Source organism: Mauremys reevesii, linkage group 7 (genome assembly GCF_016161935.1).
Source record: "Mauremys reevesii isolate NIE-2019 linkage group 7, ASM1616193v1, whole genome shotgun sequence".
Classification (NCBI taxonomy): domain Eukaryota; kingdom Metazoa; phylum Chordata; order Testudines; family Geoemydidae; genus Mauremys; species Mauremys reevesii.
Window position 1 is genome coordinate 112,321,488 of NC_052629.1, and position 26,994 is coordinate 112,348,481.

At 40.9% G+C, this 26,994-nt stretch overlaps 1 protein-coding gene across 19 annotated transcripts in view; it reads right to left on the reverse strand.

Moving 5' to 3' along the window:
• CNTN4 (contactin 4) overlaps positions 1 to 26,994 on the reverse strand; it is a 760,740-nt gene that overhangs the window by 67,920 nt on the left and 665,826 nt on the right. For all 19 annotated transcript variants that reach the window (XM_039547154.1, XM_039547144.1, XM_039547143.1 and 16 more), the window contains one exon: positions 8,330 to 8,457. In XM_039547154.1, coding sequence (XP_039403088.1) covers positions 8,330 to 8,457 — 128 coding nt within the window. The remainder of the gene's footprint in view (positions 1 to 8,329; positions 8,458 to 26,994) is intronic.

Below are 26,994 nucleotides of genomic sequence, written 5' to 3' on the forward strand. Positions count from 1 at the left end.
GAAATTAATGCACCACCATGGCCATACTACAACAAGTCAATGAATTCCATTTAAGATAAAGAACATGACACTGCTTCCCATAATATGAAGGAACTTTTCGCAACCTAACCCAGTCCAAAGTGTTTTCCTGCATTTTTTATTTGAAAAGTCGACCTTGCCAAACAGATGCTTCTATGAATGGCCTTGGTGCAGTAGATCCTCAGAAAGGCTGACTACTCCTGAATGTAACAAAGTCACTCAGACCAAGCTGAAGAGCATTATGCACAAGCAGAAAAGCAATTCCATCTGATTGCAAGTGTGATCACTCAATCACTCTATTATAGAAAAATTAAATCACTTGAAGAAACACTAAATTCTCCAGCACCAATCACTTTCAGAACAAAACTTCTGAAACATGCAATATTGGACAGATGGCCAGACATTAGACAGCAACGTTTTTCTAGTGCAGCGAAGTTTTGGAACAAGACAGTTAAGTTCTTTTCAGCTCTATCTTGGATGGCATAATCTTAATTTTTGAAGGTGAGAAAACAGTTTTTTCACATCCACTAAAACAAGATACAATAGTGCAAATCGACATGGGTTCTATGGGTGTAATACAAAACATGAGGTAAGGACATATTGTCTCAGCCTGGCACATGGCAGCAAGTTGACCACTTATTTCAAAGTGTCCAAACAAAAGGTGTATGTGAAAGACAAAAGAGTTATAGATTGCAAGTTAATGTTTGCAAGACCATTCCAGACCAGGGATGTGGTTTATGTGGGACAATAAAGCCTGTATCAATACTGATTAATACAAGCCTGAACATTATCAAAGGTATTACAATAATTAATTACAATAATCCATGAATTGTCAGATATAGAATCCCTGAAAAGCTCCCAGACCATGGAGGTAAATATTTCTCAGAGGAATTTGATGAATTTTGCCAAATCACAGGATTTTAAAAAACAGCTCATTAAATCAGTGTATCCGCAAAGTAACATTCTCGCAGGGAGTGGGAGAAAAGAATCCAAACCCGAGCTGCTGGAGAGAGTCGAGGCTGTTAGCAAAGATCTCTATCTATTCCAGGGTGGGAATACACCTACTGGCAATATCTTTGCTCATTAGTCCTGCGTGGAGGTAAACAGCTGAAAACCCAAGCAGCCAATATGAGATGGATGCAAGCTAGTCTGAGACACAAACAAAAATAAAAGTAAACAACTATTTAAATCTGTTAAGCCATTCACTGCTTTGAATGCTGGCACAATGGTAGCTGGAACCCTACTCCCAAAATGAAACCGGTAAATAATGTAATTAGAACTTGTCCTTGCCCTGGTAGCATGTAAGTACTGGAACCATTGTTATAATCTGCTCTGGAGAGCAGAAACATCACTCTACAAAACATACTGACTCTATTCCTACCTACTGTGATAGAGGACACCAGAAAGTGATAAAGCCACTCCCAGACTGTTACTTACAAACCCCATAGATTGTCCCTTGTCCTGAACTTCATCTAGCTATTTACACCAGGGCAAAGTGGATGCAAATCATTACCATTCGGAATGTGTAGTGTCTTACATACACTGAGTAGTACAAGGTGCAAGACAGTGAGGAACATGACCCTATCTCTCCAATGTAATCACAGTTTACGAACCATTAGTGCAATAATAATTGCAGCATCACTATTTCCTGTTAGGATAGTGCAAAGGCCTCTGCTGTGAAGCCATATACTACCAAACTCGGCCGAACAATTAAACCAATATTGTTTCAGACTTACAAGCTGTTTTATATGATACAGAAGGTTATACCAAAACAGGTATACACTGCACCTGTTTACACAGTTTGAGTTTTAAGAACTGATATCATCATTCCATTTCTCCAAAGCTACAGGACTAAATCATATTAAGAGGATCATGTACGTCAAAGTAATTTTGCCACAAACTCATGTAAGTATTTAGTGTAACTCACAGGCACCAAGCTGTATCGGAAGGATTATCTTATTTTGGGAAGGGAGCAGTAGCAAGATCATTTGCTTTAATTAGCTTGTTTACACGGCTCCCTCCTGAACCCCTGCATGCCAGAGAAACTTCATTTGTGTATTAGTCATTGCTATCCGAGTGAGAAGGGAACTGTTGGTAATTAAGCCGTCCTGCAAGCAAATGGTATCCGACTTGTGCACGTAAACAAGACACAAAATAACACATCAGGGAAGATGAAGGAAGCTGGTCCTCCCTTAGCCATTGACAATGCAAGGCTCGGGGGAACCATTCCAGCAGGCTGCATGCGCCCACTCTGAGGATGTGGAGTTGAAAGAGGCAGAAGACAGGAGTCAGGATTGGCAGTTGTGGTGCGCAGGGGAGCTACCTAGTTGGAAATAAGTTGCTACTGTGGTAACTAAAGAAGCTCCCTTTCCCAAAGTCTCTCTATAGTTAATGTATTCAGCTTTGCCATTAAAATCTGAATTAGTCCTCCAGCAGCTCAGAGCTGCCACTATAAAAAGCCACTTATGTGACTACATTAAAGTACAAATAAGCCAGCATTCGACAGTATATGCCTAACACTGTTTACTCTATTTGTCACGTAAACACTTCAGTACTAAGTCTTTTTATGTCATGGAAGAATTGGAACATTTAGCCTCAGGTACAGAGAAAATGGAAAAATGACTGAAAATGAATATGTATATGCTGCATGTAAACATAACTCGTGTTCTACACATCTCCTAATAATAGCTGCTGAATTGTTCCCTATCCGTAAAGTTGCAATCCCTGCTTTTTAATGTAAAGGTCAAACCATACATGCAAGGTTTGCAAGAATTTGGGTCTCAAAGGCCAGGACAGTGTTCACTTAGAACTAACAGAACAAACCAAAAATGTATTCTGATCGGTTTTGAAAACCACTGAAGTTCAGAATTTCTGACAATGGCATGTTAATAAACAGCCCTATGGGCACCTGTCAGCATGTTATATTTTTAAGACATCTACTCATGCATAATACGAATATTTATTCATCTCTCTGGTTGTTTGCCAGAGATTATTTTAAGCCTCCCTGGATCTGGTGTAACAGATATTATCCTTCCTCTCCTTCCTCCCCCACCCCCCAAATCCTCCATCCTTGCTCACCCTATATTGGTGGGGGAGGGGGAAAGAGGGCAATAGGATTTAAAAAAGAGAAATGCTTATTGTTAATGGAAGAACACAGAAAGGTTAGAAAAGATGTCTTCTGATGTATGACCTTCACTGTTTTTTAATCAATGACATATGATGAGATCAAAAAGAATAAAAAAACATATTTTAAGGTCAGAGAACACATCAGCTGATAAATTAGTCCTTTTGTAGACCATAACATTGAATTAAAATATGGCATTCAGAAATATTTCACCCCAACTAGTACACGTGTTACTTAAATCATAGAAACTCAGATATTTCAATGTAAAATACAATACTTTACACAGTCATTTAGAGTTCAGAACAGTTTTATGTGCTTCTATACTTTTTGTGGACTAGATTCTAAAATTGTGTTCACTGTTAATATCCATGTCTCAGACCTCGGGGTATATTCTCCGCTTCACACATATGTATAGGTCCTATTAATTTTAATGGGATCAAGTTCCTACTGAGCATTGAAGATGAAAAAATAATACTTGCTAATCTCTTATAACCTTAACACAATGTGAAGTGATACTTAAATCACGTGACCAATAAAGAATGACCAGATGTAATATATACTCTTGCAGTAAGTAGCAAACAGGCTGCCTCTAATAAAATAATAATAATAATAAAGGAAGAATTAGATAATTCTTAAATTATAAAATGACTACTTTTCAACAGCATCAGCTAAACAAAGTAATATTTTTAAATATTAACCTTTTATGGATGTACAGTCAGGGCCTAATTTGTGGAGGCGCACCTGACTACAATTGGAGATGTGGGTCTTAGCATTTCTGAAAATCAGTCCCTGTATCAATTGTATTTAAACTAAAGACCCAGGGTATGGGTCTCATCTTACTTACGCTGGTTTTACATCCGTGTAACCCTCTTCACTTCAATAGAGTTAGTTTTGATTTACATCAAGTGAGATCAGAATCAGTCCCTAAGGGTCTGTCTGGACACCAGCCGGGAGCGTGCTTCCCAGTGCAGGCAGGCAGACACGTGCTAGCTCTGCTAGTTCATGCTAAAAATAGCAGTATGGCCATGGCAGGTGGCTTGGGCTATCCATCAAGTATGTACCCAGAGGGTTGGGCGGGTTTGAACTTGGGTGGCTGGCCCAAACGACAGCACATGCCGCTGCAGCCACACTGCCAGTTTTAGCATGCTAGCTCGTGTCTGTCTACCCATGCCGGTAGGTATGTGTGCAGCTGCAGTGTAGACATAACTTAGGGGCAAATTCTGCCTCCATTTACATCTATGTAACCCCTCATTAGGGCTGACTAGAATCAAATTTGTCCTCAGACACAGAGCTCTCAATTGTTATTATTTAAAACAGTATGTTACAAGTCACACAAAGGTGAGGAAAGTGTGCTTCTGTATCTATAGAGGCAGGAGTGCTGGAACAATTTGTATGGTGGGGCTGATGAACCAAACTGAAAGCTCTGTATACCATGAAAACCAGTTCAAGCCAGGGAGTGTGGTAGCGCCCCCAGCAGTGCTAGTTCTAATACCACTGTCATTACCATAGTCTCTGGGCACCTTCTAGTATTGAGCAACGTGACTGACATCTGTCATGGATTGTTCTCTCATCTGCTCCCCAGGGGGTGAAGCACGTATAGTGGAGTGGCTTATTTTGGTAGGGGTTTTGGTTGTGTTTGATAAATATACATGTTGCTGCTTATTGTTATGGGTTGAATGAAAACCCCACCACCCTTCAATTAACATAACTGTTACATAAGCCCCTGTGTCATCAGGGCCGGTTCTAGGCACCAGTGTTCCAAGCTTGTGCTTGGGGTAGCCCTTATCAAGGGGTGGGATTCCTTTTTATTTTTTGCTTCCGTGGGCCCTCCCGCCTTTTTTGGTTGCTTGGGGCGGCAAAAAACCTGGAGCCAGCCCTGTGTGTCAGACAAAAGACGTGTGTGAACCCACCCAGGAGCTTTTGGCTGAGTATTGTTTTGGGTGGGGATGTCTGTGGGGAGAGAAGGGGAAAAAGGTATCACACATAAACTGAGACCAGAGACAGAAGAGGCAAGAAAGCCAAGCAGGAGCCTGTAAGCACAGTGTGACCATGGACAAAGCTAAGTTCTAGTGTGGCACTGTAAAATAAGGTTTGTTCTTGGTTCCTTCTGCATTCAGAGACACAGGACTTTGTACTTTCCTTATAAATAACCAAAACTGCATCAAAGAAAATATCAGATTTCCATCAATTTCTACTTCCAACTGAAACATCTTCAAGGCCCTGAACTTTGACCAGGTGCTTTGGTTGAAAAGGGGCAACATTTTTTTGTTAGAGAAGGCAAAGTCAAAGAAATGAACCTTGCACTTAGAGCAGACACAGTGAGGTTTATGATGGTCCTTTGTTCCTGGGAGAGTTCATTCCAGAGTCTTGGACTGGCCCCCATGAAAATTCTGTATCCCACTTGACCTGGCTATGCTTTGGGTAAGTGTTGTTCTCACATATAGCCAACACTGCACCTAATGCCTGACAAATTCTCAAGTCTAGCCCTGGCCCTCTCCTGACCTGAGATTGACAACAAGGGTTAGTTATTTCAAGTTGTATGGTGGCTTTGAGATGTCCACAAATGAGGGTTCACACATTGGCATTCACACTCATTTGGTGCTTCCATCTTCAAGATCTGAGCTCAGAGTCAATTTCACCGCTGCCATAAGTGAGTGCAACTTCATCATAGTCCATGGAAGGGCCATTGCACCACCCAGTCACATTCCTAGCCTATCTGCTTTCTTGTACTAACATAGAGGGCTTAAGAACTGTATCCTTCTGTGTCAATAAGGTCGGTTGTTATATTCTGTTCTTTATGTTTTCCATGCAATAACAACGTATTTAAATTAGTACCTTAATTTACAAAGGATCCACAAGTAGACTTTTCCCGGAGGAGACTATTGAGATCCAAATCTACAAGGGGCTGAGCACCCTCAGCTTCTACTAAAATCAATAGGAGCAGCGGTCACTCAGGGCGACCTTCTGTGCCTGCTGAAGTCCAAAGCTCCTGCTGACTTCAGTGGTGGGGCACAAAGCCTTCTGCCCCTTACAGGAGGTGCTCAGAACCTTGGGCAAGACTTTTCCTGCTGTCCTGTTCTCAGGAACTTCCAGAATTTCACTCACACTTATTTGTTATGCCTCTGCTTGAGGATAACAGGGATTAATGTTTAAGATGACTCTGGCAGCCAGAGTCATCTTAAACACAGACCTACTGCTAACCTTAGGGACTTCCTGTTCAAAGAGACTAATATCTGCTGAGGCACATGCTGTACAAGCTGCACAAACTGGAAGTGACTACGTTAAGTCCAATTTATTTCTAAGACATAATATAGTCCCCCTATAGCCTTAATTTTAAAATAAAAATTGCACAAAGGTACATGCAAGAAAGAAAAGAAATATATATTATGCAGGTGTATTTACCCAATGTTATCTTACTGTAGGGACTGACCCTTCAATTCTTACACATGTACCAGCCTCATCAATGGAAGTTCTATCTGGGAAAGGACTGCTACATTTTGAGATGGTATTGCAGAAGTGACAGGATGTTACACTGCACAACCAGAGATCCCAAGGGGAGAGAGTCGGGGTAATCCAGCACAAAACACAAAGGGCCAGATCGTCAGCTGGTGTTATTCCATGAAGCTCCATTGACTTCACTGGAGCCACGTTAATTTACACCAGCTGAGGATTGCCCCAACATGCTTAAAAACTTTTTCTAATATAAAGAGAAGCATGTAAAATTAGAGAGAGAGAGAGAAGATTTAATAATATAATTGGGACGGTTCCTGTCCTCAGACACACGTGCACACCCAATATTTTAGGGAAGATTTCACTCCATGAATGTGCTGGTGCTGCATCTCACACACACACATAGGTTAGTAGCAGGTAAAGCGTCATGGAGAATCACTATTTCTCAGGGCCAGCTGTCCTGAGATTCTTTGCTTAAACTCTGATTATAAAAAGCACCCATTTAAACTCGCATTAAAAGCATTTTAAAGAAGTCTCTGTATACTATAGAAATAATTGATAGGGAGAACCTCTAAACCAATATTGTCCATCAGTGCCAATATATGGGAGAATTAAAACTGACAGCATTAGAGCTCTGTGATTGATTACAAAATAATAAATCAATCTCTCCTGATCTGTTATCTAACATAGCATTTTCCACAAATAAGAGAGATGGAGAGTGTTTATCAGTGTAATAATCTATATGCCTGTTGCCTATAATAATTCATCAGACACGCAACTTCTCATAACAGTGCATAACTTTAAAACATTTGTCACTGTCACTGCATTTAACAGATTTGAACTTTAAATCCTTGGTCAAACATTTTATGTTTACTTTTTAAAAAAATTGTTGAGAGAGAATTTCTGGGCATACACTTGGGATTCATGGGATATATAAAGATATCACTCAGTGGCAAGAATTATTAAATAGTGTTAAATCACACACTGATTATATTTTGGAAAATAAAAAAAATGTATTGCAAGGGAAAAAGTTGCATATTATTTTGCAAACCTGCATGTATTAAGAGTTTACCAGGACTGTTAAAAGGCTTAGACATCTGCAGATGCATTAGATTAGATAAACATTTTTAAAAGGACAAACTAGCCATTAACTGCTTAGGGTAAAAAAAAATTCCTCCATGGATAGTCTGAATTTAATGGATTTCAAGTTAAGCATGTAGTTCAAAAACTTTGCTGGATCAGGGCCATAGTGCATAACTGTTCATAATTAGTCATTAGGGAGGGAACTTCTTCTGAAGGGTCTAATGCTGGTGACTGTCAGAGACAGGACAGTGGACTTAATGGACCATTCATCTGATCCAGTGCAGCAATTCTTATGTTCCTATATTTCATTCAGTTTAATCTTACATATATTACAAAACATAGTACCAACTTGCTATATATATTATTCAAGACATCAAACAGATTTTACTGTTAACATATCTTTGGCCGCAGTGATACTAAACGGCATTAGGTAAGCTTTGATATTTGAGAATCAGTAATTTCTGTATACTCCATAGAGCCTTTCAGCAGAAGGGGATGTGTGGCAACAGCTCTTCACTGGGAGCTGTTGGGATTCAGTACCACTCAGGAGCAGAGAAATTAAAAAGCGTGGAACATGTGTGGCTTCTTCTTTCTCTATTAGAGATTAAGAGTAAGACGGAGATATAAGCGATGTGTAATAAGGGCTGTTGTTACCTTTCACCACCAAACTTCCAGTGCTGCTAGCTGTACCAAAATGGTTTGTTGCTATACAGGAATAACTTCCAGCATCTGCCTTAGTGACATTGACAATTCGGAGGCTTCCATCATCCATAATATTGATTCTGGAAAGACAATCAGGCATGAAGGGTTTTTTTAAGATAGCATAAAATTATTTTGAGTTTGTATCAATTATTTTCATTTTGAACAGTACATAGTCCATTGCCAGTTACAGAGGGCCCAATTCATAAATGCTGCATGCACCATTTACATGAGTTTTCTGTGTTTTTACCTGAGGGCAACTTTAATTTACACACTAGCAGCATGTGTAGGTTTTATGTGAATCTGCATAGTCAGTGCTCACCAGAACAACTCTTGCAACATGCGGTGCACATGCTACACCTAAAAATCTAGAGTCAATTACTTAATACTGCAAAACCAAGTTCTTGCAAAATTTAGACTTGCTTTCTTTGATTTTTCTGTAAGACACTTTGTGGCTTCTAAAATAAGGGTACAAAATGTTCTGCTTATTGAACACCTAGCACCTGGATGTTTTAATTGCAGTCATTCCATGACATGTCTGACAGCACAATCATGGTTTGAGAAGTCCTGTAAACTTTCCTTTGCAATAGAATTCCTACAACATGCTGTGTTATATCTTGCTTGCACAGCAGGGGGCAGCTGGATAACTGAATGTTAACATATAGCATGGGGGGAATAGATACTTGGTCCATTCTCTTCTATATATTCTGTTAGATTTAGGCCAGGACTGGCTTTAAGGGCTTGTTCATCTTACAGTGTCATTTTACTTTTTTTCTGTGCTAATCATTTTCTTTTTCACTGCTGCAACTCTCAGTAAGGACACAGAATATCTCCATTCCTACTGATGAAATTCCCTGCATCACAGGCTATGTACATAAATGGGAGCACCAAAAAGTGCTTAGGATGTTGATCCCTATACCATTAGGGTGGCAAGTATGCATGCTTGGGTGCTGTCTGGCTTATATCTAATTCAGCATGCTAAAGCCCTATTGCCGATTGTGTGGCAACTCTGCCTGCACTTGGCACTTTCTCACATGGTGTGGGGTTATGACAGCCCAGCTTCCATTAAAGCGATTCACTTTCCCACTGAGTGCCTTACTTACACTTCTGTGATAATGCTCATGTATTCCTCATCGAAGCCTATTTCTGCCGTTAACTCTCCCGGCACCCAGCATCCACACTCACGTTATGGAGCTGACATCTTATCCATTCAAATATAACCAGCTTTCCATGGTGTGGTAAATCTGTCAAGACCCAGCAAATGCTGGGTTTGGGGGTCCCTGAGTGTTTCACTCTCTCCAAACCCTTTCCAGGGGAAATCTCACACCAACACTATTGATTCTCTTTAGCAACATGTTGCGTTTCCCTTTCTCTGTTTGTTCAGAAACTTCTGAAACATTGTGAGCCAATAGAAATTAAGAGGAATTCTCGGAGCTGAATTAACTTTTTCCTTGTACAACATATGATTATAGAATCAAGGAAATGTAGGGCTGGAAGGGACCTCAAGAGGTCATCTAGTCCAGCCCCCTGTGCTGAGGCAAGAACAAGTAAACCTAGATTACCCCTGACCAGGGCCGGCTCTACAGTTTTTGAATTGCCGCCCTGGGCTGGTGACCCAGAGCCTTTAAATCCCAGCCAATCAGAAGGCTCTGATTCCCAGCAGCCAGCTCAGAGCCTTCTGACTCCCAGCCGAGGCTAGGATTTGCTGGGGCAGGCATGCCTGCGGAGGTCCCATCTGCCGCCTCCCCAGGATTGCCCCTGACAGGTATTTCTTTAACCTGTTCTTAAAAACCTGAAAGGATGGGGATTCCGTAACTTCCCCTGGAAGATTAAATATCCTTATAGTTCGAAAGTCTTTCCTAATATCAACCTAAATTTCCCTTGCTGCAAACTAAGCCAATTACTATCTGTAACCAGTTACTATCTGTACTATCTACTACCAGTGCTATCTTCAAGAGAGATGGAGAACAGCTGATCAGTATCCTCTTTATTTGAAGACTTAATTCCTTCCTCAATTTTCTTTTTTCAAAACATACCCATTTTGAAAAAAATCTTTCCTTACAGGTCAACTTTTCTAAATCTTTTATCATTGTTGTTGCTTTTCTCTGGACTCTCCAATTTGTCCACATCTTTCTTAAAGTGTGGCAACTGAAATTAGATAATACTCCAGCTGAGGCCTCACCAGCGCTGAGTAGAGTGGGGCAATCACCTCCCATGTCTTACATACGATACTCCTGTTAATACACCCCCCAGAATGACATTAGCCTTTTTATTGACTGCATCACATTTTTGACTCATGTTGAATTTGTGATCTGCTATAACCCCCAGCGCATGGAGCACCAGAGACATTTGTTGGAGGAAGACTGAGGAGTTGGCATTGGAGGAGCTGAATGTAAGCCAGCAAAACTAGATATTAAAAGTAAGGTAAAGAACAGAGCTGCAAATGTTCAAGGAAAAGGACAGTTGTGTTAAAAAGCAGCAGAAAAGTCCTGTAATGTATTTTTAACTATAATCCACCATTTCCGTCATCATCAAACCTTCTGTCATGTCATCTACAAATGTGAGTTTCTTGCCATTTATCATGTGTTCATATTCATCTGGCCTCTTCCCAGGTGAAATATTGGGAAATATTTCTTCCACGGGGCCAAAGATGAGGTCAAAGCACATCTGTCTGAGCCATTTATGGAACCTTCTCCGGCGCATGCAGAGTTGGATGTGACAGCTACCAACAATCACTGTTCTGACTAAGGAGTTGTTTCAGTCACAAGAGCCAGTGCTAGTCCAGCCCTTGTGCATCCACAATGGTAGCTGTGCCATCATGTGGAGGCTACATAGCAGGAGCTATGGGTAGGCCAAGTGGTACTTGGCAGGCTACAGAATACACTGCGTGTGTTTCATTAGTGTGTGCAGTTTGAATAGCTTAGGGATTTGCATCAGGTCATTGCAGTCAGCTTTAATATTTTTACTTTGTTGCAGAAATCTAGTGGCCCATATTAGATTCGGCGCTACCTCCCCAATAATTAGAGGAGACTGTTATGTTGTTACTTGTCTTTACCTGTATACTGCCAGGTATCAATATACGTGTGACATGAACTGTATATTGGAACATAGAGATTGCCCTACTGGATCAGACCAATGGTCCATCTTGTGCAGTATCCTAAATCCAGCAGAGGCCAGCACCAGCTGTTTCAAAGGAAACACTTGGTGCTATTATTCACTTCAAATCTTAAGAACAGACCTAGAAGCGTTTTTCTAAAAGCTGAAGATGCCCTGGACATGCATTAAAAATTCAAATTGACATAAACAACAAATGCAAGAACTCAAAATATTCTCCAATCCTCAAAAGAGAATCCCACCCACCCTCTCCATCCACAGCATACATTCCTCCCACCCCCAACCTAACCTGGCCCTCAGCACCCCTGCTCTACACAAAAGCCCAATAAAGGTGAGAATTTTATATTTTATTTTTGGTTTTCAGAACTTAAAGAAAGGGACAAAAGGAACATTATTAAAAAAAATCACATTTTTGAAACCAAAAAGGGAAAATTATTGTGTATTTTAATTTAGTTTTTTAGAATAAAAAAATATGTTTGAAAAAAAAAACCCACCCTTGTGTGCCCGTGTTTACCGTTTCACTTTTTCAACAGAAGCCAAAGCTGTACAGACAGGAGAATGACGCTCTTGGGTCTGCTGGAAAAGGAGTCCGGGGGCAACATGAAATGAGACCGCGGCTGAAAAGAGCCAAGTGTGGTTCAGGGGGAAGAACAGATGGAGCAAATTTAGTTAAAAGGTGATTATTTGATTTCAAAAAGGCATGAGGCAAGTTCAAGGGTGAACAAGAGAGTCTGATGGGACTCCTTTATGTGCAGAATTCAGAAGGCAGTGCTGCCTAGTCCATAGGGCACAAACAGTGTGTCAGGAAACCTGGGTTTTCCTCCTAGCTTTGCCACTGACCTGTTTTGTTACAGTTGGTAAGTCAATTACTCAGTATCTGTTTCCCCATATGTATGTTGGAAAACCTTTTGAGGTCTGTGGATGAAAAGTGCTAGATAAGTGCTATTAAGTACTGGCACAATGCTCCTAAGGGGATGGATCATAGATCTTTATTTCGCATAGAGCTAGTTGGAAGCTATTTATCAGCTAATGTATTTCATGAATAATGCATTTTAATTTTATCCAGTGTTCAAATGGCTCTAATTTTGAGTTTTGTCTAATTCTCTCTCTCTGGCTTCCAAATGCTACCCTTTCTCTTTTGTATGAGCTTCCTTCACAGCATAAATTTAGTTTGCTGATCACTTGAAAAGAATTTTGGATTTCAGCTTCCAAAGAAGTGACCTTTGGATGATGCCAGTGAGTCTAATATCAGCTTTGTGCACACTTCAAGAGGGGGGGGTAGTGCTGCTTTATTGAATGAGGATCTATGTCACTTCTGTTTCTAATTTTGAGGTTCATGTGGGTGGTTCTAAAAATTAACAGGTGGGTGTCTCTTAATGATGATATGAGATTGCCAGCAGTCCACTAAGTACCTACATAAACCTCTCCACCTGCATTCTAATAATTCTGAAACCACACTCCAGTACGTAATCCCTCTTACTTTCATTCTAAGGATTACGTTAAAACTGACAAATACCTATGCAAGACAAATGTAAATCAGATCTTTAAGCTTATTGTTTAAACTGTGACTCATTGATTAAGTGGGCCTCATGGTCCATCTTGCTGAAAGTACTCTTCTAACCTGTACATTTTGCCCCTTAATATGAAGCTTACGTGGTAGAAGTTAACAGGAACAATTATTTCAGCACTTGACTTCCACTGCTTCACAAGTTTTCTTTGTAGATGTAGCCACATTAAAACAAGGGAAAAGGCTCATTGTAGGCCATTGAAGGCTCTCTAACTGCTAATTGGGTTGAAAGAAAACATGTCTTCATCAACCACTTTCAGCAGTTTGGTTAAAAATGTTCTTTCCTGATGAGAAGTTCAAACTAAATGAAGCTTTGCTCAGCATACTTTTTGTTCTAAAATATACCCACCAACACATTTTCTAATTAGTTGCAAGGAACGATGTTAACTAAAGCAACATTTTCCATAAATGCATGTATTACTTTAGTGGAGAATCAAATGTCAATTGCGGAGTACATTTTTTTCCAAATTAAATAGTCCTTTAAAACTGCTTCAAACTTGAAAATAAGAAAAAAAAAACAGTACTTTTCCCTGGAGAGTGTGTTAACTGTACTATTATTTGCAATTAATTTATAGTTATATGTGTCTAGCAAAATGTAAAAAGTTTCCACAAACTCTTGCCTTGTTTATTGCAACTCAATGCGAATGATTTTTCAGAGTCTGTGAATCATTATTATTTATATAGAGCCATACAAGCACAGTATTATCTAAATATTATTCTGTAATACACTTCCATTGACTTCAATAGGCTCAGGATTAGGCCCCTAAGAGTTACTCTTATCCTAAAGATCCACAAGGGACAGATTAGGGCTATAGAAATATCTATCCAGACTCAACAGGCAATAATCACTTTGCTGACATCAAGCAAGCCTAATGCTACAGAAACCACCAGGCTCATCATAACTTCACCTCTTGGAAAGGCCTGCCAGACTTATCTTTTTCACCATTCTTCATTTCGCTCTCTTCTCCTATTCTTTTCTCCCATCATCTCCAAAGTACTAAGCAGGTATTTATGAAATGTGTAATTCCCCAAAGCATCTAAAGTCAGCAGAAGCCAGATCTTTAGGAAGAATGAATTTAAGAAGAATACTTCAGCAGCAGCATGGCAACCTGGCAGCAATGATACTGGACAGCTGAGTGGCAAAAGCTGAAGTTTTATTTGTATACTGAGCAAAAGTTTTTAGGCAAAGCCAATACATACATTAAGATGCTACGTAGGCTCAAAATAATAAAGAATCCTTAAAATTGACCCAGAACCCTTCAAATCAAAGAGATCCTTGTTACAGACTTCAATGGGCTTTGGATCTGGCACATAGCACTTAAATATGGATATTACAATGTGCTGTAGGATTATACATCGGACTTGCCGCTTGCATGGCTAGTTATTTCTATCCATAAGAGAGAACTGAACTGGAAAGTGTCTGCCACTTCCAGTTCTATAGAGTGGCCATGAAACTCTGAATCTTTAAGGTAGCTATTAGATTAGTATCTTACGTTGAGCAGGATCAAGAGTATTAGACAGTCTGTCTTTATATAACTGCTAACATGGGTGGTGGGTGAATGCGTCCATGGAGGATGCTAGCCCTCTGGCTCCTCCCCCTTTGCCCAAGGTCCCTCTCCTCCTCTTCCATCCGCCATTTCCTGCGCTGGAGCCTGGAGCACACACAAGCCCTGGAGTGCCCCCAGCCCTGGAGCACTGGGTGGGCAGCATAGTCCCAGCACTGGGTGAATGGATGGGGGGGGCATGGCGTGGCATGGCCCCAGCCCTGGGGTCTTTTGTGCACTGGCCCCAGACTACCTGCCCCAGCCTCTCGGCACAGAAGAGTGGGAAGGGAGGGGAACTGGAAGCAGGCAGGAGGGGGACTGGGGCTGGAGCGTTGGCAAGGCCATGCCAGGCTGTTTGGAGAGGCACAGCCTTCCCCTGTCTATGCTACCCGCCGCCCATGACTGCAAAATTAAAGACAAAAATTGGTAGCTTTGGGCCTGATTCAACCAAAAATAGGTTGGGCTTGTCAGAGTTGAAGCTCATTTTTTGGGTTTTCTACAACAAAGAATTCAGCACCCTTTAAAGTCAGGTCTAGCCCATTGAGATAAGCATTTCAATTATGAACTTTTTTCAAATGCCCCATATTTGTTAAAACTGTATTTCTAACACCTGTGGTAGAAGACATGCATACTCTCAATGAAACCAGGCTCATGCAGAGAGGTTTGTGAAGGTAACCATCACGGGAAGCAGGCTGCAGAGCACTTTCATCCTAACAATGAATAATTCATATCTGAAATACCCACATTTAGTGGCTTAAGTGTCTTCTTAAAAAGGACTGGACATAGTAATTTTTTTAACTAGTGGCTTAAGCCACTGTTACAGAATACTTTAGCATGGTTTGTAACTTGAACCTGAGAAAAGTTATATGTGAATACTCCCAATGATTTCACAGAGTATTCCCATTGATCTAACGTGTTTTCAGAATTGGACCCTTAGAATCTACTTCAGTTGTGCCTTTACCCAATATTTAGGATTGCAAAATGCTTACTATCTGTGTAAATAATATAATATTATTTGATTAAAGGATAATGACTATACACAAATAACTGGTTAGGCAGATTAATCACATTTACTTGCTCTTTCCATGAGTATCAGCGAGATTGAAAGATTCCACTGCGACTGATTAAACTGTCCTTGTTCATGCTCATATGATGTTTTCTTTTGAAGTCAGTTTGTTGTCCAGGTTGGATGTTCCAGGTTCTGGGGTCGATATAATTCAAGGCCTTCACATTTTAAACAACGGACTGACTTGCAACTATTAATGTGATACTGAGCATCGGGTTCCCTATTAATTTCCATGAATCCTGATAACATTAGATCAGAACTGAAAACGTATATCTGCTTCTACTCTTGCATAGGCTAGTGAAACTGACCGACCTGCAGGCTGCCTTTTAATCACTGACAATATCACAGAACAGTCAAAGAAGATAAAAGTATCAAGGTGGAAAAATAAAGAAGAGACAAGTACTTCAGCACCCCTTTATAAAGATAGGTCATCTTATCTGCTACATATTACATTATCTGTAATGTACAGAAGCTGCCGGTCTTGGCTGTCAACTAGAGATTTCAGATCCATTGAGAGTAGGAACATATCTGGACTTATGAGATAAATTGAATTTCTGTTTCTTAAAATGAGGCTTTGGGTTCTAACCATTGAAGAGTTGACCTTGTTCTTCGTGTAAATCAAAACCAGTCTGAGGAGATGGTAAAAATGCTGATTTTTCTTCCCCTGCAGCAGCAGCAAATGACAAAAGCTGCACACTTCCTGTCACCCTAAGGAAGAGGTCTATCCCAAAACTGATACATACGCAGTTTTCATGACAGCGCCTCATTGATGCTGGATAGCCCATGTGAAAGCGAATGCCCTTAACTGTCTTTGAAGCAAGAGGAGAAAGTGTCTTAAGGCATTTGTTCATGTGGCTGGCATGGACCTTGGAAAGGAGAACACACAAAGGAGAATTACAGGCCAATGTCTCTCTTATGAAAGAAAAATGTAAATATTGAAAGCAGAATTTTGAGTAGGAGTTATATTTTTCAATGAGTAACAAATTTGGGATCAGATTCTGCCCCACTGAAGTCCATGAGAGTTTTTATCATTGACTTTATGGAAACAGGATCAGGCTATATAAATGGGTAGCCGGCCTCCTGAGCACCACCTCACCACCAGGAGTGGCTCTCTGGCATCATTTGTCTGATGACCTGAAGTTACACAGGAAAAGGATCTCCTAAACTCATCACAAACCTGGATATCAATGAAAACCCCTTACCAAACCTCAGAGGAAATCTGACAGATCTTTTGTGTGTCTGAAGATATGCATTTTGACCAAAACATGCCATTGATCCATTCTTCAGTTTCAAACTCCTATTTCAATCCTGTATTCACTTAGAAATCCCAAACCTTGCATTATTTACTGTAAAAACCTGTCCCAAGCAGCATGTTCAATTAAAAAAAATCTATAAGGGATCCAATCACTAAATCTAGCCCCTTTGCTGGCCAGGGATTGACAGCATCATCCCTACCTTGCAACGATCAGGGAGAAAGATGCCCTTGTACATATGCATGTAGGTGCTCTGCTGGCATGCAAAATGCTAATATATTTCGAGTTATTTACTAACCTGCAAAGTACATGCGACTGCATCGATATTTGAAAAATTAGATTTGAGCCATCTATACAATTCTCAACATGCAACATGTATACAATTATACAATTCTCAACATGCCTCTTTTTACTGCTCTGTGATATGAACGGGTGGGGGGGAGAAGGCAGTGCATATGGTGTGTGCAACATTAACATTTTTACCTTCCATAAAGAAGTGATATGGACACAGGCTACAGGACTTTTGGGATATCAGTATTGACTTGAAGGATGGTTTCTTTAGAGCAAACTACTCACAATTATGTGGTGGCTTTTCTCCAGATTGGGCATATTAGTTCTTCTGCAATGAAATCAGTTATGTTGCTGCTTATGTGATAATATTAGTATTGCAATTTATGAATTACAAGCAGATCTTTACTTGCTTTGGCTGTTGATTAAACATATAAATCAGAAATATTTCATGCTTAGCCAAGTGAATGTTTTAAATTTTAGTTCCCCAAGAAACAATTTTTAGGATGTCTGATCCTTTTTTTATTACGGGGAGAAAAGATGTCTTAGAGCAAGAATTTAAATGAATGTCAGCTGGAAGAAACACACACTGAGTGCAATTTCAGATAAAACTACCATTGATCCCTTCATGTACAGCCTTTGTGGCAGTGGTTGACATGGCTATTGAAAAGAGACTGTGGTGACAGAGTTCTTCTAAAAGGTAATCTGTCTTCTCTGGGAAGATTTAGGTTAAATGCACCTGTGTTTCAGCCTGTATGATAAATGGCTCACTGGCCGTCCTCTGAACCTTATGGGAGAAAAAAAGAAGCACTGATCAGACAGACCACATTGTATTCCTAGCAATTTATTTGTTCAGTTTCTAGCCATAATTCTACAGACAGAATCAGGCCCTAAAGCATTTTAAGAGCTTATTTAACCTAACGCATGACCCAATTCTGCCATGAATTCAATGGAAGGGTGAGGCTGTTGAGCACCCGAGGTGCTCAGCATCTCCTCTTCGGAGGTGCTCAGCATCTGGATGATTCAGGTGCATTTTATTATTTACCACATTATCTCTCTCAATTTATTTCTATCTAATAGCCTTGTCAAAGTTTGTTACCCTTTTCTATTTCTTGCCATTGAACTAAGCAGAAGGTTGAGATTATTAAAGTGATCCCATAACAAGTATTAGCCATTAATCGATTTCAGTAAAATAAGCAAAATGCTGACAGGGCAGACTGTGAATCCCTCACTCATGATGACTCACAAATGTGTTGCTGCTGAACTCAGTGAGATTGTGAGTGACTGCTCAACATATTGTGAAAGGGGTTGGTTCAGAATATGACCCACATACTGTAAAATGCTTTGGACCAGGGACCTTGTCTTCATACTTGAGTGTAAAGTTCCTAGCACCCTGCATTCTGTATAAACAAACAAACAAACAATGATCAAATATTGCATTTAAGCCCATTCTTTACCACGGTTGTGAAATTAATCACTAACAAAGTGAAGGCAGAGTTTTGCCCTAATGGCCCATTCTAGATCCCATTTACCTCAGTTCCACTTACTTTTATGGAAACTGGATCACACCCTAAATCAATGGAAGTTTAAAGTGCTCACCATCTCACAGGCAGTGATCACCGTCTCCCAGATCAGATTCTACCGAGTGGCAGATAAGACATTGATGCAAAACCGTATATTGCAGAACAGTGGTCAAAAATTGTCACCACAGTATAGTTCTCCACCCAAAAACAAACAAATACCTCAAGCAAGGTTTTTACCCCATAAAGGGACAAATGCCAGAGACTCCATGAATTCCACTAGAAACTTCACTATTGCTACTGATTTTACATGGAAGATGGCTCAGACTCCGGTGGCAATATAAAAGCCTAAGATAGGGAAAGCATGGGAAGAAAATATTCTTATAGACTGGTCTGATCAAATCATTCTGATGGGATGATTGGGTACCATATGATATTTCTGCCCATTTTTAAATCTGTGGCATGGGGAAAATCCATGCTACTACAGTTGTGGGAGTGACTGAACACTGCTTGAAGATCATATTATTAACTGAGAAATAGAAATGAGGGACCTGAACAATATTCACAGGTATGTAATACAGTCATTACATTAGATAGGACCACAGGGAAGACAGGCAGTTTTTGTTACCACTGCATTAGAATGTATTTTAATTTCATTATCAAACTAAACTCAGAATTGAATGAAAAACTAGGCAATAGATGGCTAAGTCCTGCATTGTACACACACAATTGCCTCTCTTGTTAGTTTTGCTTTAGTTAAGCAGATAGTTACCTCAGCACATACTTCCCTATACATAGTATGGGAAATATTCAGGGATTACTGCAAATACTAAGGTAATGTTATTTAGGGACTGATCGAAAACCATTTAAGTCACTGGGAATTTTTCCATTGATTTCAGGGGGCACTGGATGTTGCACTTACTTGTCTATTATAATTGACAGGTCTTTTAATAATGACCACTGTAACTAAATCTCAGGAAAGGTTTACATTTGCTAAAAAAAAAAAAAAATCAGGTAAACTGCTGACCCTATTGAGGTCAACAGAAAAACAGCCATTGACTTCAGTGGTCAGGATTTCACTTCTCATCTGAGTCTGATAGATGCAAAGAAAGTATGTGCTTTTCTCTTAGGGCAGTGTTTCCCAAACTTGGGATGCCACTTGTGCAGGGAAAGCCCCTGGCGGGCCGGGTCGGTTTGTTTACCTGCTGTGTCTGCAGGTTCGGCCAACCGCGGCTCCCACTGGGTGCAGTTCGCTGCTCCAGGCCAATAGGAGCTTCTGGAAGTGGTGTGGGCCGAGGGATGTACTGGCCGCCGCTTCAGCAGCTCCCATTGGCCTGAAGCAGTGAATCGCAGCCATTCTGAGCCGCAATCAGCCGGACCTGCGGACGGGGCAGGTAAACAAACCAGTCCTCCAGGGGCTTTCCCTGCACAAGCAGCGTCCCAAGTTTGGGAAACACTGCCTTAGGGAATTACCTGTATAGTTGTTCACAGTGAAATGGATATCTGCTATTTTGTAAACAGAAGACAAACCAACCATCATGTGAAAAATCCAAAGTTTAACTGATCACCTCTTATCATCTCCTTCCCAGGTGACAGTTATTTTTTGTACTGTAGAATCTCAGACCCTGATGGGCAACCAATCTGGAAAGAGCTGTGAAATCACCCAAGTAATTGGCTATAATGACTAATTAAATCAGTTGGCAGGACATTTTGCTAAAAAGTTGCATTTTCTGGAAAATTTCAATATTCCAGAATGACAAAGGCCTTTCCATAATTCTAAGGAGATGATGATAACGAAGAGCTTTTTGTATTCCCAGTAACCGAAAAACACACATGAAATCAGGGAGTATTCATTGGGAGTATTCACATGTAACTTTTCTCAGGTTCAAGTTACAAACCATGCTAAAATATTCTGTAATAGTGGCTTAACCATTTGTTATTTTCATTGCAAAAAAACATAAGAGGCCAGATTCTTAGCAGGTGTAAATTGACGTAGTTTGTCTATGATGCTATGCTGATTTATCCCTCTCAGTAAAAATGTTTTCTTTTCCTTTTAGAATAATATTTGCAATTCTTCTTAACAGTAATCTCGAAAAATTATAGCTTATATCTTCCTTAGTCTTAACTATACTATCTCTACTGACAATAGTATAATTAAAGTGGAAATAAGTTCCTAAATCACAATTCACTTCATTGAAGGAAGTCCATTTTGTGTTCTGTAGGAGATAAGTATCAGGAATTAGCTATGAACTGATTATATTAAAAAAGTCTGATTGCCTATTTTTTAAATACAACCAGGTAAATGCAGCCCTATGTGATTGTTAATTAGAAAGACCTCCTGGAAGTTTCATTTTATTTTAACTTTGGCTTCCTTCTGTGGTCTCAGAGCACTCCCAAAGCCAGCTCCACCGAATCATGCAGGGTTCAGTTTACCTCAGAGTTTTCTAACCAATTTACCACCTACATAACTGAATCAATGTTCCAGGTGATTGTAATTCACAAGTACAAACTGTACAAAACACTCTTCCTCAATATGTTGCCAAATGCAGCTTCCCCCATAAAGCATGATATTTCTCATTTTGCTGAGAAAACTAATATTAGTCAAAATAAAATTTCAAATTTAGATTCCCCTCCCCACTAAAAATGCCCTTGGTTCAGGGTGAAAGACACCCCTCATTGTCACTCAGATGCATCAGGGAATTGGTCTAATTTTACAAAATACTTCAAAAAAGTCCTTCGCCTTATTTTTCCATTGCGAGGGAAGCATTTTCCCTACAGAGAAGTCAAATGCTCAGCTACCAGGCCAGAAGCCACAGATCCCCAGAGGATCACACAGATCACAGAGGATCCACGAGAGGTACAAACTGCACAAATTCACACACACCCCAGAGACTCAGCCACCCACCAGAGACTCTGTGACACTACACCATCTCTAGAGCTCCAAGACTTTTCCCACCAGCAGTGTAACCCCCTCAGAATCTCTGTATCTGCCAGTTGCCATCTGCATCTGCCCCAGGAATGATCCATCCCCATCCCCCAGTGGAAATTCCACAGTGCTGAGCAGCCACACCAGCAGAAGTAAATACAGCTTGGGGTCATATTAACTTCCTCTGTTTGTCTCTCAGCTGCCCTGCCCAAGCTGTTTCCAACCCCACCAGTTCCACAGATACCCTAGTCACCCCAAAACACATTTTAAGTGGGGAGGAGGAGCTACAGTTGCTACTCTAGCTTTTAGGAGGAGCAGCGGACAGGCCATGGTTTGGGGAGAAGGGCTCACAAATATCATACTGTTACTATATAAGCCCAATAAACTCAGGATTTATACAGGTGAAGTCAATTCCACACAAGTGTCTCAAGGTGCTTTATAAAAACTAATTCATTCAGCCTATCTGAAGTCCAGTGGGGGTACTTTAGGTATCAGGAAGCCCATTCTTACAAAGAGTAATTGTAACCAGTCACAGTGGCTTTCCCAAGGTGACTCAGATTCAGTGGAAGTGCTAAAGAGACCCCAAAAATTGTGACTTCCAGCCTCCTGCTCTAACAGTTCTACCAGCTGGAATGACAAGCTCTAGTCCTCTCTATTTACATTAGGCACTTGTGTGTGTTGAAGGACAGAAGCATTAAACTAAAACTCTTTACATTCTTGTAAAAAAGCAACTTATTTTCTAAAGTGGAAAAATATGTACATTCATACAGATTTTCTATGTGAATCAGCTGCTGACACAAACCATTTTTGGAACCATTCATGAGATTAGAAAAGAAGCAGTAAATGCATTCTCAGCTTATTGTTCCAGCTGATACCATCTGAACAGAAGCCCAAAGGCATAGTCTTTCAAATACAAGACATTCTTTTTGTTAGTTTCAATGAAAAATGTCCATGGTACAAAGATAGATTACCCACTTCACTTATAATTGACATTAACATGGATATTTTTTTAATTACTCATAATATTTAATTACTCATCAAAAATACTATGAGAACATGCTAGAATATCTGAGAAAAGTTACTTTAGAAATCCTTTTCTCCCCATCCCCCCCAGACATATACTTATTTCCTCAGATTTTAAATTCATTACACGAATTTCTTAAAGCTTAGTCTTGAATGTAGAATCAGTATCTTGTTCTTTTTTAAATTATGGAAAGATCATAGAAAAGAAATACTTGATAATAAATAATGTTTTCCTTTAAAATGCATAAAAGTTACTGAAATCAGTTTCTTTGGATTAGGGGAATACTGTGTGTGTGTGAATGAATGAATCTACTCTTGCATTTAGGAATCTAATTTTAGCATTTTTGAAAATTTTGGGGTGTGTGTGTGTGTGGGATGGGGGGAGGGGGTGTTAGGCCCTCCCCTAAGAAAAGTTCCCTACTACTTGGAGACAGATTACACCAGTCTCCTGTGTAGTTTCACTGCAAGGAATAGCTCTATCTTTCGCTATAATGCACTCACAGGGTGAAAGTAATAATTTAGCCTTATGTACAGTACACTGGGATAACTTTAATAGTCACTGAAATGTAGCCATCTCCAGTATGAAAAGCAACAGCTGTTTAACAGCCCAGAGCAAATGACACTATTTCTTAGGAAGGTGTAAGCACATAATGCCTCTCACTGCCTCCAGGAGGCATGCTGCCTGTCAGAGGCAATGCTGTCTGTAGGCACCAGTTCCTCCCTCTGCCCTCCACCCCCTTGTGACCCACCAAACACCACCTGAGAAAAGTCACAACTGAGCCCAAGGTTAAGAAGTCTGTTGACAGCTTTGGGTTCTTTAGGTGAAACTGCTGCTGGAAGGTTAGTCATTACTTTGACTAGGCAGACTTAACTAGCATGTGTGTGTGTGTGAGAGAGACACACGATGATGACAAGGAGGACAGAATGCTCAACACTTGCATAATGAGCAAATATTTTAGTACAGTGGTCACCAACCTGAAGCCTCTGCCAGTCAATCGCGATCTCCGGGACGCTAAAAGTCCGGTGGCACAGCGGGCCTCTGGCAGTCTGTCTGCCCGCCCTGGCCCCATGCCGCTCCCGGAAGTGGCTGGCTGCTGGCACATCTCTGTGACCCCTGGGGGGCGGAGGTGGCTCCACGCGCTGCCTCCACCCCCAGAATTGGCCAGTGGTAGTTGTGGGGGCAGTGCTTGCGGGCACGGGCAGCGCATGGAGACCCGTTGCCCCCCTCCCACCAGGGGCTGCAGAGACGTGCCAGCAGCCAGCCACTTCCGGGAGCGGCGTGGGGCCACGGCAGACAGGCAGGCTGTCTGAGACCTGCTGCACCACCGGCTGGGAGCCCCCTGTGGTAAGCGCCTCCCAGCCCAGAGCCTGCACCTCACACCTCCTCCTGCACCCAAACTCCCTCCCAGACCTCTCACCCCCTCTTGCACCCCAATCCCCTGCCCAAGCCCGGAGCCCCCTCCTGCACCAAACTCCCTCCCAGAACCCGCACCCCTCACCTTAACACTCTGCCCCACCCTGGAGCCCCCTCCTGCATTCAAACTCCCTCCCAGAGCTTGAACTCCTCACTCCTGCACCTCAACCCCCTGCCCCAGGCTCAGCCAATGCACACCCCATAGTGGAGAGTGTTACCCTGATCTGTGACAGTTCTTGAAGGATTTTGGATCTATAAACCACAAATGACACTAATAAAAAGTAAAATCCATCAAATGTCCAGTGGATTCTATGAGATTAGGTGCAGTGTGACCGTATGACCCCTGCACCCAAACTCCTTCCCAGAGCTTGCACCCCTCACTCCTGCACCCCAACCCCCTGCCCCAGGCTCAGCCTGGAGCCCCCTCCCATACCCCGAACCTCTTAGCCCCAGCCGAGAGCCTGCACCCTCTCCTGCACCCCAGCCCCCTGAAAGTAAGTGAGGGTGGGGGGAAGCGAGGGACAGAGGGACAGAGGAATGGAGTGAGCGGGGTGGGGACTCAGGGAAGGGACGGGGTAGATCCAGGGTTGATCTTAAATTCAAAAAGTGATCTTGTGTATAAAAAGGTTGGAGACCATTGTTTTAGTACTTTTCCCTCTCATTCCATGAGAATAACATGCATGAAACGCTCAATACTAAAACATCTCTGACAATACAGAGCACTGCATAGGTCAAGGGGCTATGGAGCCTGTCAGCTATGGGTCACTGGTTGAAATATGGCTTAGGTTGGTATTAACAAATTCATTATCGCCTGAATGTGCTAGGTGACCTCTGTAAAATGAACTGAGGAGTTCCACTCCTAGTCAATAAATGATCGTACTAAGGACAAGATCATGGCTTGCCCTGTGCACTTGCACAGAGGAATAAGAGGGTAGAAGATGCTTGCTTACTCCAGTAGGTGGGATATCCAGAGGAAAATACCTTCCTTGCGGCTGCCACTCTTCCTCTCATACAGAATGCACAGGCAGGAGTGGGAAGTGTGCAAATCTTGATTCAGCTGGCATTCACCTGGCAAAGGACTGGGGTAGATTACTTCCTCCATGGAGCAAGGTGACGCCAAAGACTGAACTGTGACTCAGACTTGTTTGTGTGGAACCACGCACTGCCCGTTACTCAGGGTAAATTGTATAATTACAATCTGTCCTTAAATAAACATTAGATGGAAACCAGAGAGTCCATCAATGGCTATTAGCCAAGATGGTTAAGGATGGAACTCATGCTTTGGGTGTCCCTAAACTCCATCTGGACAACAGGGGATGAATCACTCGATAACTGCCTTATTCTAGTCATTCCTTCTGAAGCATCTGCCACTGTCCACTGTCAGAAGACAGGATACTGGGCTAGATGGACCATTGGTCTGATCCGGTATGACTGTTCTTATGTTCTCACTAGACTTTAGAGGCCTGGACATTGAACTTTTCCATGACACTCACTGATGGTCCTTCCAGTTGAGCAGTCAAGGAGCACTAGTTGGTGAAAGTTGCACTGCTATTGCTAGTGTTATAACTCTTCTGGGGATAAAATGAGGGCTTCATTCTCCAGGGCTATGAATCCAACCCCTTTTAGAAACACTAAATTCTCTAATTAAAAAGAAAGCTAAGTTTTGAGCTTATTACAGGGCCTTTAAGCATTAATAATAAATAATAATAAAAGCAGAAAACACCTTTGCTTCCAATGAGCAGTTTTCTGATTTTTCTTTTTCTTTCTTTTTTATTTTTGGTAGGGCAAGTATCCATTTTTTGCACTTTTTAATAGACATGCTTCTAAAGTCCAGTATTGATGACAATGACATGACACAAAATGACTGTTCAACATGATGAACAAAAAAGAGGCAACTAGGTCTTTATGGATAAATGTGGTGTCAGTTAACCAACATATCTGCAGTTTTACAATGTATTCAAATTATTTTTAGAATGTCTTTTCTTTTACTTAAAATTTTTCCAAAGAAAATAGTAATATATGCACACAACTCCCATTAGCTTTCATTGAACTTGTATGCGTTCATAAAAGCTAAGTAAATTTATTGCATTTTCTTACTTTCCAACTAACTGTAGCAATTTTTGCATCAAAAAATATTGAAAACTACATATGGATCAGAATGTCAAACCTTAAAGAATAGAAAAATGACCACAAAAGAATACACACTAAATACTACATCAAAAAAGTCCATATAATACAAGGTTCAAATATCCATAAAGTTAGGAAATTAGAGGAAATTATTAATTTTATAGTTTGTAGGATGGTTATGTTATAATGAAAACAAACCACTGTCCTATGCAGAGAACATTTGGGGCTACATGGGGACACTCAGAAAAATTAATCGAAATTAGCTAAAGGTAGGTATTTAAAATGGATTTGTTAAAATGCATTAAATCTTTGTGTGGACACACTCATTTGTAATTATAATTGTCTTAATTCAGCTTAGTTTAGTTCACTTTAAACCCCTGGAAGAGATTTAAACTCAACAAAATTAAGGCCACTTTAATTCTGTGGGCTGGTCTACACTAAAAATTTTGTATAGCTATGCCAACCTAATCTCTGGAGTAGACAGTGCTAGGTCAATGGAAGGATTCTTCTGTCGACCTAGCGCTGTCTACACCAAGAGTTAGGTTAGCTAAATGATGTCGTTCAGGGGAGTGAATTTTTCACCCCCCCTGACCGACGAAGGTATGCTGAGGTAAATTCCCAGTGTAGTCCAGCCCTTGGTTAGTCAGGATTAACTTTCCTGAATGTCCCCCTGTAGACAAGCCCTTATTAGGAGGGTATGAAGTAAGCCTCTTTCAGTCAGATTGATTTTGATAGCACGTTCTAAAATTCTACCATGGGGATGGAGAACTGAATTCAA